Source organism: Teleopsis dalmanni, chromosome 2, assembly GCF_002237135.1.
Source record: "Teleopsis dalmanni isolate 2A chromosome 2, ASM223713v2, whole genome shotgun sequence".
Classification (NCBI taxonomy): domain Eukaryota; kingdom Metazoa; phylum Arthropoda; class Insecta; order Diptera; family Diopsidae; genus Teleopsis; species Teleopsis dalmanni.
Genome location: NC_051847.1, coordinates 225,473,915 through 225,485,817, shown reverse-complemented (window position 1 = coordinate 225,485,817; position 11,903 = coordinate 225,473,915). Strand labels below are relative to the sequence as shown.

Genomic DNA, 11,903 nt, shown 5'->3' with positions numbered 1-11,903 from the left:
GTTTTTTTATGAAGCCAAATATGTAATCAATAAATATATCAACTTTTCGCTTATTAGTCGTTTGACAAATTAGACAGAATAGTGTTTAGAAAATTATAAGAAATCATTTAGTGATTTTTTGTTATTACACACGGACAGAATTCGAGAAAAATAATCTTATGTACTCGTTTGACACTATTGTGAATATTATTGTTTTTCTAATCATTCACACAGGTTATCAATTTTTGACAGATTGAAATTATTTTAAATTTATTTGAGTTTATTTTTTGGTGTGAAATATAATTAAGGTTTTATATTTGAGTTATATTTAATTTCACAATGAAGTTCAATTTTACAAAATTAAATTCAAAAACCACGGCTTTTTTTCTTTGTGATATTCAAGATAAATTTCGGCCAGCTATGCCTTTATTTGATTCACTAATTAAGAACACTTCGAAATTGGTAATTATAATTCCTTTTAAAGTGTAATTTAAATATTAATAGTTATTTTTAGAAAAATCATATGTTTAGCCATTGCAAAAAAGTTATATATATTAGAGATACAAACAACTTTTTAAGGCTGAATTTTATGTGTTGAGAAATTATATCACTAAAACAAATATCGTCACATATAAGAAGAAGCTAAGAAGAAAATTTAATTTTGCTTTTACTGTGGCTCGATGAATGTCAGTAGTTTTCGTTGTTAGAAATTTTTATGTTAGCTTTGAGTACAAAAATCGGTTAGCGTGGACACACACCATAAAACTTCATGTCTGTGCTTAAAGCTTAAAGCATTAAGCACAAGTGGTATGTTTGCTTTTTAAAGCTTTCCCAGTGTTAGAAACTGAACTTTATTTCTGCTGTGTTTCACTTTGTGCTTCAAAAGTATGCTACGTAAACTTCAGCAAACATCATTAATGGCTGTGGCTGCAGCCAATGCTTCATTGAGCTTTTGATTTTATTTTTATTATATTTAATGAATTCAATCATTAATAAATTAAATATTTTTATTAACTATTTTTTTTAAATATTCAATAATTATTTTATTCTATTCTTATTCTGTTTTCCTTATGCAGTTAAAAATGGGAAAGGCATTGGAGGTGCCACTCTTCGTCACAGAACAATATCCGGAAAAGTTAGGCAGAACTCCAAAGGAACTTGACATCAGTCATGCGTGTGTCTTAGCGGCAAAGACTCAATTCAGCATGTTGGTACCAGAGTTGGAATGCAAGCTTCAAGAAGTTTACACGGAGAACAAATTAACGGATGTTGTCATATTTGGTATTGAGGTGAGTGATAGGTTCAAATCCCTTCCAAAAATGCTCAAACATTTCTCATTTTTTTAAGATAGGCTCATGTGTGCGTTGAGCAAACTGTTCTGGATTTGTTGAACCAGGATATCAGAGTCCATGTGGTAGCAGATTGTTGCTGTTCACGTGCTAAACAAGATCGTAGGACGGCGTTGAATCTTATGCGTCACTTGGGCGGGATGATAACCACAAGTGAGAGTATTTGCTTTAATCTACTAGGCAATAAAAATAATCCGAAATTCAATGCTATTAGGGATTTGGTTAAAGCTGTTTCTGAAGATATGTCTGAGAAATAAATACTTATTGTCTTATGTTAAAATTAAACGATTAATTAATTATATTATGTGAAGTTCCTAGTGGAAAGTTTATTTACTTTTCGTAAGAATGCTCTTCTACATTCCTTCGCACATTGAATGCATATCGCCTTATCCACTTACCGCCTTATCCATTGAGTTGTCCTTTCCACGAAGACAATTGCATAATTTAAAATAATGTCCACATTGAAATTCAATTGAATTCCATTAAAATTAGAATAAAAAATTCATTTTCATTTATGAATTCATATCCCAAAATTATGAAAGCCACACGACAAGCTTGTCTCCAAACGAGCCGATAACATCATCAAAGGCAGAGCAACCACCGCTATTAGCGAAATCCAGAGTCTAGAATATCAACTCCAACTTCAACACAAGCGGCAGTAATACAAAACGACAATATGTCTGTCTGTCCGCTTGTCCACTTCATTGTGCGTATGTCCGTCTGCTTGTAATATCATTTTATTTGCTGCAATATTGACATAAACATATTAAATGCTGCACGATCAAAGCGGCGTTTTAGTGTTGCCTTATTTGTTGCAGATACAAAGATGAAAAGGAAAAAATTAAATAATATGAAATGAAATATCCACAAAAAAAAACAGTTCTAAAGTTTGTTGCCGCAGCGCAGTACAGCGCAACTCAGCTCAGCTCAGCTCAGCGCTCGTTTAAAAGAGAATTTATGATATGCGTGACGGACGCGGAACCCGTATTGGTTTCCCATTGCGTTCGGTGGCGCGCACGAATGCATAGAAAGTGTTGACTTTCGCTTAGGAAGTCTTGGGAAGTACAAGAATTACAAACAGCGAAGAATTTATAAATTTAACCAAATTTGGCACAGTATCAATTCGGTAGCAGTCGCAGTCGCAGTTCTGTTGCAGTTGCAGTTGCAATTCCAACTGAGGACGTCTGCGTGGAACGCCTGCTGCACAAGATCAAAGTCATGTGTACTCCCGTGCAGATATGTGATATATACGGTATGTGCTTGCCTTCGAACCAATCATTTTTTCGTTCCTCGTTGTCAGGTCGGCATTAGTTATGTTGGGCAGGCGATTGTAGCTCCGTTGCAATGCGATGCGTTGCAGTGTAAACATGAAATAAATAAATTTTATGAATGGTACACAATTGCGTCGAGTTGTCATGCTTTATCCATGCGCCACGAGCAATAAAAGCTGTCAACATGCACTAAATTTATTACAAACCCCAATCTACAAGTCGACTGCTGCTGCTGCTGCTGCTGAGTACTTGTCCTAAGGCAAGAAAAATTTGTAGAGTCCACGCGATTGAAGAGTTCACGCTGTTGAATATATTGTCTTATAGTAATAAGACAAGTCCAGTGTAGCTTAAATTCCCCACGTTCCTGAAAGAATTAAATGATGACCACATGGAATAGAGAAGAATATAATCAATAAAAATCGCATAAGTGGATTGCACCAGGATATAATACAATATACCTATAACAGGAGAGGTGTTTGATAATTCATTGACTGCCTTTGTCCACTACCACTGCCTCTGTTAATCAACCGCTGTAAAATTTCGAGGAAGCTGCATCAACTAGTTTGTGCGCAAAAGCTATACAAAAACAGATAACCCCGTAAATTACAACAAATCATCATCCATCATTATTTCTTGAGTTAAACAATCCAACATCAAAGCCAAGAAAATATTCTATGCCATACCGATTTGGTTCTAAATATTGGTTTTGATTTCAATGGTTAAGAAATGGTTCACTGAATTCGGTTGTTATCATACCAGCATAAGCGACGTCGAAAGTTGAGATTGCTCAAAAGTGGTCATCACTCCAGAAATTGGAGTTGATGTCTATAATATAGAGCCAAACTTTTGACATATAAAGGTTCGTAAGTTTACTGATCCTGTGGCATATCAACTGAATGGGTAAGTCAAAGGAATGTACCAAATACATGTTTACGGATGAAAAATCGAATAGCGTGATAGGATTGCCCATATTTGACTATAACCGTGTAATGTTATAGTACCAAAAACGACCAATGTGAGTTTGCAGACTCACATAACATAAACTAACTCCAGGATCTGGAAAAGAGTTTTGACGGGATAGGCACAATTTGGTTTCATGCTGTCGTACATGTCCACTGAAAATCGATACTATTTTAGGTACTTCGAAATTCGAATTCCTGTGAATTAAGGCAAAAGTTCTATATTAAGAGTATGAAGGTCTTGATCTGTCTGTTGAAGAGATATTAGACTAATTTCTTCATTCTTGTCGCAAAAAGTGATCACATGTTAATCTTCGCATATGACTGGTACGTGCAGGGATTGATATGAGATTTAATTGAGGAGGCACCAATACTCACGACCTTATCAGAGTACTCCTTCTGCAATATATTTGCATGCTCAGGTATTAAAGCTAAAGTTACCTTAGAGTTTCTCTTACATCTGTGCACTATCTCGTATAGTATATTTCTCCCATTAGAGAGAAAATTGACTTCCGCTTTTCTGTAAGTCCATGTTCACAACGTGAAAACAGGTTATTAGATTAATAAAATCTTCTGCCTGATATATTGAAGTAAAGTTGTACATAAATCGCTTAGTTCTCGCAATAGATTCCAGCACTTGTGCTTTGGTCTATCAGTGACCAGTCAGTGTACGGCTCTCTTTAATCTCTCTTTATATTGCAATCAATCTCGCTTAGTAATCTTCTCTTGTGCGAGTTCTCATGGTAAAATTATTGTTAACGATTGGGTGGGGATATAAGGAATCTGAATCGCAATCACTGGTGTGGAAATGGGTTAATAATTATATCTCCCTATACAAGGGAAAATTGAATAAAATAAAAAATAAATAAAATAATGCACTTGGTTTGGATGAATTAGCGAACTAGTTTATCAAAATCCACACTCTTCCCACCGAAACATTTTTATATTTGGCACAAATGTTCAATAACACACAAAACAGTTCCATTTGTTACTAGCGAATTTCTGTTGTAATGGCACAGATCTTCTTTTTTAGATTGACTTTCTCGATTTTATAGATATTGTAAAATTCATTTGATTTAGTCTTCGTTTATGTAAATTATTTTATAGGTGATGTTACGACCACACTAGTGGGCTGTAAATTGTATAATTTTATTCGGATATTGTTGTGGTAGTCCGTGATCGATGCCGCATCACAATGTTATCAGAGGCACATAGCAGAAGCATTCAAGTACGAGTAGTTCACAGAAAGCCAATGATTGAAAGTGATTTTCTTTAAGTTTCGAATATTTTTATTTCTCACCTGCTTTTCTTTTTGCAGAGCCTTCAATCGGTGTTGTTTGTAAGATTCGCCTGAACTCTACAAACAAACAAAATTTATTTCCATTTCCAAACGCAAGTCTTAAACTTTTTCTACGGCTCATTTTTTGCATCATCGTAAAATGTTCATGCATTCATGTAGGTTTCACTTTATTTAGGTCTTCTGTCAACAATTTGAAATAGTTTCTACCGAAAGGAATTCCGAACAATTTAAACAATTTAAACAATTTTTATTTTTATAAAAATGTTAATAAATTTGAAATTGACTATTTTAGTTCATGAATCAAAAGTATTTGGATTCTAGATACGGATCCGTGGCTGAATGGATTAAAAACTGGGAAGAGAAAATGAGTGTCGTATTGCGTTTACATGCGCATTCGTAAAAATTACAATAAAACTTAGTTTTGAATAGAAATCATTGCAAGTAGAATAGACAAATATATATATCAGTGAGTAAATAGGTCATAAAACATCAATATCATCAACAGTCCATACGATGGCATTAACAACGTGAAAAGTGAAACAAGGTAGCTAGGATTACTTCAGGGTGTTCAGTGGTTAATATTAGAACATATACCGGTACATAGTAACATTCCTAGGAGCTGTAAAGACGACTTCCTATAAAAATGATTAAACTAGATTAAAATAGATGAGGTCATTCCCTAAGCTTCGATTATATATTCAATTCCAGGTAATAGCGAGTTAAATGTGGCACAATGGAAAGTAATGTTAAATCATGACAAGATATCACAATATAAGGATAAGCCTTAATCGTTTCTCGTTGTCTAATATAGTTGCTATAATAACAGAACTATTTAAAGGCTCTTTCCAACGAATACTATCAAAGCTGTTGGTCAGAGAAAGAAAAGAAAAATGGTGCTTACTTGTTTTGTCATAGTCCCGTACTCGTATGTCAGATTGTAAAGTGTCCCACTGTTAAATATTATAAACATTGCCCATCTATTTGTTATCACAACAGGCCCAGTTTTTAATGGTAGAAAAAAAATGCATTTAAAGATAATAGATAAAAGATAATAGATGTATAGTTAATAGATATCAGCAGAAGGTTACAAATTTAAATTGATGACCGAGTTCAGAAAAATGAAATTCTTATAAATAATATTTTTTATAGATATGATTTATTTTTTTGATTCGACCTAAGCTAAACAAAGCAATCAAGGAAAAGCGACCGAAAGTGGGAAGTTTTGATATACCTGCCGCATAACCCGTACCTTGCGCCATCTAACTACCATTTGTTTCGGTCTCTGCAAAATTCTTTTGAGCGACCGATTAGCCGCTGAAAATCACTTGGGCAAGTTTTTCGCCGATAAAATAACGAACTTCTGTACTTCCGATGGAATTATGTAGCTACCCGATAAATGACAAAAGGTTATTAATAATAATGGCCAATATATACCTGATTAAAATTGATTTTTAATAAAGAAAATGTTGCTCAAAAATATGCCAAAGAACCATGGATACTTTTCATATCACCCATTATTAAGAAGATTAAAATACGTTGTCCCAATTGTTGTGTTTCTAAAAGCGATTTTTTTCAGTTCTGTGAGACATGATTTGCTGATAATAAAGCCCATAAATAAAGATTGTGGTAAAATAGCTGGTTTAGAATAAATGGCAGATTAAGCCATAAAAGTGACTAAATATCAATTAACGAATTCTCTTTAAATCCAATGTCAATTCATCAGCAATCTTCCAAGATTTGCCGCTTTATTCACAGATTCAGCGCAGCGTGCAACAATTTAAGCCAATTTAACCAACAATTAAATTCCTCAAATGCTGATGCGTAACTGCTTGAGTTGTCACCTAAGCAACACGCCCTGTTAATACCGGCCACTTTGGCTGCGTCTTTCAATCAAGCCGCTTGCTTGCGATCCATTTCCATACTCGCCATTTCCATCAGTGTTGATGTTTTTGGATCAGCGCAAATTAACGCTAATGAATTGCGTCACTTTGCAGAAATCAGAAATGCAAAACGGGTTCCATGTACTGGATTCGCTTTAACTAAATGCAGACCGACGGACAGACTCAACTGTACGTTATCCTTAACTGTTGGAAAACATTTACGTGGCTCTGCCTCAAAAGATCAGCGAGCGATAACAAAATTAAACTGCACCGACAACTCTTCATGGCTAATAATCATTGAAGTTTAAAATTTTTAATTAATTTACGAGCATTTCTAAACGCGATCGATGGCGATCGTTGCGACCAGTGCTCCAGACGCTCACAGTGCTGATAGATCGCGTAACAAAACAGATGTTAACTACAAGCGTTACATGAAGATCCATGGGCAGAATCGACAATAATGTCATAATCCACCGTCAAGTCGCCGCTCTTGTTGGAGTGCTCGACTGGATCGAATTGGCTTTAGTGGGATAGCTTTAGGTTGCTATGTAGATTTGTCGCCGTTTCTATTTGAATGATTTGCTAGCTGCTTAGACTGGGCGGCTAAGGCGGCTGAGGCAGCTGAGGCGGTGCTGGACTAGTTTTCGTGCGATCAATTTCAGTGGCAACTGCAGCCACTGTTGTTGTGTAAGTAAATCATTTGTAGCAGGTGGCGTGGTTGTCTTTCCACTTTTTGTAGCACTCGTTTTTGTTATGTCGCCAATGGCTAATATAAATGCTGCGAATTTATTTCCAACAGTCGCAAGTCCAATGACGGCAACATCGCCAGACCAAACGGCTTATTTAATTGGTTTGGGGACGTGGTGGAATTGCTTTGAGTTGAGTTGGTTGCATGGATTTAAAGAAGGTGTTTGTCATGTAGTATTTGATATGTTGCAAGGTTGTTGAGGGGAATTTTTTTATTTGTTGTTAATATAGCTCAAAAATGGTTCGGATTAAAATTTCATAAATTGTTTACGTTAAACGCAATGAAAGATTTTTTCTTGGTGCAAAATTGACGAATGTATATGGATTTTTTTATAATTTTTCTTCTTAAATGATCAGATTCGTTTTAAATGAGAGATCACAGAAATTTACTTACTGTTTCAAAGAATTATAATTAAATAAGAGGATAAAATTAAACAAAAACACATTTATAAAATTCCTCATAAAATATACACATCAAGCATCTTGTAATAGTTTGGAAGGGAAGAAATGAGATACTTAACTATTTCCTCAAGTTTGGGAAAAGAATATAGTTACAATTAAACGGTTTGGAGTTCCACTATATGTTTTTGAATCAACTGCATGTTTATTTATTATTAGAATGTACATGACCTATTTGATTGTCTTATCCTTGAAGAAAATCTTTTTAGTTAAGTTTGTTAAAACAAAGCAATTGTCAACCTAACAATACCTCTTTGTAACAGATCCCAGATCTCATTTAGTTCAATGAAAGTCCAATGGACTTACTGGACTCTTTTCCTGACAATTGTATGGCATGAATAGATAAGATTAGAGAGATGGAAAGTGGTATCACTTTTAATAAATAGAAGCAACCAATAAAATTATTTCACATCTATTCCGCAAGACAAACGTGTGATTTTGGTTATTGATTGGAATAAGTTGTGTGGACTATTAAAACCCTATTAAGTCGATTAAGATATTCTCGTATAGCTTATGTTCAATTTTGCTAAGTATTAACGGTCTTCGAATGCTACGAAGGAAGATATTGGGGCATGTTTTTGCACAAGTTCGTGAGTCATTTCGTTATCGGTAAATCTTTTATAGCCAGGTATTTAAATGAGTTACTTTATTTGGATATGAAATCTGCAGCTACTTGCACAACTTTAATCTGATGTCTATATGAACATATGTATACTGTTGGTTTTTTTGAAGAGCTATATAACATTAAGGACATTGAAGTGGTCAAAATTTCTGACTAAAGTAATGACTTTAAAAATGATTGATTTTGTGTTAGAAGTAAGCAAAGGTATGAGAGAGTGTTGAAGAAGTAAATTTATTAAATTGAAGATATTTAGAAATGAAAATCTCAATGCTAAGGACAGGAAACTGATATATAACCAAATAATTCGTCCGTCACTTCTATATGGTTGTGTTGCGTTTAGCAAAGCCTCAAACACTACTCTGAGAAGACTTTTCAAAGTTCCATGGTACATAAGAACGAATGACATCCTCAGGGACCTCAAGATTGATCCCATCAAAAAATACATAAAGGATAGAGCCCTGAAATTATTTGCGAAATCTGACAGACTTACCAAGACCGCGTTATCAAATCTCAGGATGGTTACAGGCTCCTCGGGGAGGCAAGCAGATCTGAGGTCAATTATTGCTTAGTCTGATCAAGTGATAAACAATAATCTAGTCAAGGCGCAAAGAGGGGTTTCGAAGAAACCTCGCAGTTAATAGAGAGTAAAAGTGCTCAGGAGCACTGACTCCACTAGCCTCAACATAATACAATTGGAAAGATTATTTGACTATGACAAAATTATAATACAAGAGACATAAAAGGGGTATAAAATGTCACTTCTATTTATTGCCGGCTTATCAAGTAGCCGCCATATTAGAGTTCATCTAGGCTAACTTTAATCCATTTCAGTGTTTACTATTCAGTAGTTGAAATGCTGAAATAAACCTGAAAAATCTGATACTATTGTTGAAAATGAATAAGTATTAGAAAGGTAAAGGACTCGATAACTATTCAACACTTTACGCCATAGAAGTCTTTTCTCTTTGAGAATGTTTGCATATTTTATTTATTAAATACTGCAACAGAAAAAATAAAACATCCTATTATGGTAATGAAAGATATGACAGAGTTCCTGACGAAAATTTAATGATCATCATTTGCATTTGGTTATTAGTTACATTTAACCACCTTCACACTCTCCATGTTGGTAGAGTGTGATCATGCCTTTCGGCTGTCAGCTGCGATAAAATTAAAAAATAAAATTACAAAAATCTGAGATGAAATTTTTCTAAACACTACTTTATTCTTCGCATATTTTGTGCTGAGCTCAGGGCAAGAATTGGTCAACGAACATGTGCCAGAAGCCAACGATCTCAAAGATCTCAACGATCTCAGCTGCTGGCATTAATGATATGGAAATGTGTGCGCAAGTGCACCCGCATAAAACAATTTTTTCCAATTTTGCAAAGGCAATTGTGTCTCATACCAAAAATGGACACCGAAATTGTTGTCAACTTCAGTTATCTTCAGATGCGTTTCCATGATATGTTTCCATTTTCTCTATTTTTATTGGCACTTTTCATCGCTGCAACAACAGCTCCACGTTGAACTTTTATCTACTAAAATTGGGACAAAAATGTCAATAGTCATGACACTTCAAGCAATTGTGTGATATGTCACAACTTAGAGAAGACAGCAGCCATTTAGGCTCGGCCTAGCATAGTACTGGTTTGGCTTAGCTGGCGAATTCACAATTTACCCAATCGCGGTTCCACTTGATTGGCTCATCAATTTTTATCGTCACTATTTGCATTTTAGCAAAATTGATATTTTAAATTGTGGAATTTTTTATATAACACACGCTCACTCACATACTCACACACTCACACACTCATTCACACACCCATATATTGAATTAGAAATGACATTTAAATATATCATAAGAAGCGTTTGACACTTGAATTGACAGTTACGCCAACCACGGAAGAAATACGACTGCAGTCCTGGTATGTAATAGGCTGCATTCTACTGAGACATTGTCCATTAATGTCATAACTTCACCGAAGATTTTTTCCCTATATTCTTCCATATTTTTCTTTAAGGCGAGTGTGTTGCCATAATCTCCTTTCTATCACAGCGTATTGCTTTATTACCTCTAATATAGTTTTCTTTCAACATTCCCCGTGGGAAATTATCATTTTTTCTAGGCCAACTCGTAGCATTCCTATCCAGGTTTCTTAGAATCAAAGCAGCGTAGAGAGATGATTTAATGCCATCGCAATAACCTAGAGTCAAGCGACAAGATGCAAGTATGATGAAGTTGATCTTCTTTGAAGATTTTAGCTATGTTGGTTCAATCGTTAAACGCTCCACAAATGGTGCAATGAGTAAATTAATTATTAAGTTTTTATGCACTTATGGAGTTCGATGCATTTTAATTTCCAATAAAAAGGCAATTAAGTCGCGTTTTGCACAAACGTAGAGTTTTATTTATGGAGACGGAAGAATAAATTACGGGAACGCCTAATGAGGCGGCTGGACATATAAATGAAGTGTTAATCAACACAAGTAAGAGGAACGGTTTGATTCGTGCTTGGATTGCTAATAAAAACTGATGGTTAAACAGATTTTATATCTAATAATTAACAATAAAATTACAGTTGGACGTAATTTATATTATAAATAAAAATTATACATAAATATAAGTTTTACATATATATTCAATGTAGAGTTAGTATGAAGAAAAGGAGAGTGAAGATAGTTAAGAATGCATCTGTCCTGACTTGGAAGTTTTTATTTTTAGAATCAGGTATTGGCTTCATATAAGTCATTAAAAAAATACTAAATATATTGGTGTAAATATCAACTATGACTTTAACTTAATTATTTTTTAATGTGATAAAATCAGGCTGTCATAATACGGATATCCTGTGGTTAAAGATATTAAAAGTCGCATTTTTTAAACTAATATAGAATAGGTTCTTTAAAATCTTGTTTGAATGTTCAGTCTGTGGTTCCATAGCCAAAAGGTGGTCGGTCACAAATGTTTATTTTGTTGGATTTTTATACGCTGTGTTCAAGTATGTTACATTCATCCTCAAGATGAATGCATTTCATTAAACTGAATTTTAAAATTTTAACCAGGACGACATCATATAACCCAATGTTTACTTTTCCATCTGGTAAGAGAAAGTTGATACGGCCTAGTAGACCTTGTTTGAAGAATATATTTTCAACAAATTGCAGTAAGTGATACGCGAAACATTTGTAAAACTGGAAGATAATTCAATGTTTCGAAGAATATATTAATTTTCAAAGGGTTGAATTTTGATCTAACTCGTATCGTCTACAATGTAGATCGTAATCACTGCAATACACTAGGTTAGATTAGGATACTGTCCGAAAACGCACTTAA

At 34.4% G+C, this 11,903-nt stretch overlaps 1 protein-coding gene across 1 annotated transcript; it reads left to right on the top strand.

Annotated features, from left to right (window-relative positions):
* The first annotated feature begins 293 nt into the window (after window positions 1–293).
* Window positions 294–1,585, top strand: LOC119684278 (isochorismatase domain-containing protein 1-like). Its single transcript, XM_038098286.1, has 3 exons — window positions 294–441; window positions 1,056–1,268; window positions 1,331–1,585. Exons 1-3 carry the CDS (start codon window positions 319–321, stop codon window positions 1,583–1,585), a joined length of 591 nt encoding a protein of 196 aa, XP_037954214.1. The 5' UTR covers window positions 294–318.
* The last annotated feature ends 10,318 nt before the right edge of the window (window positions 1,586–11,903 follow it).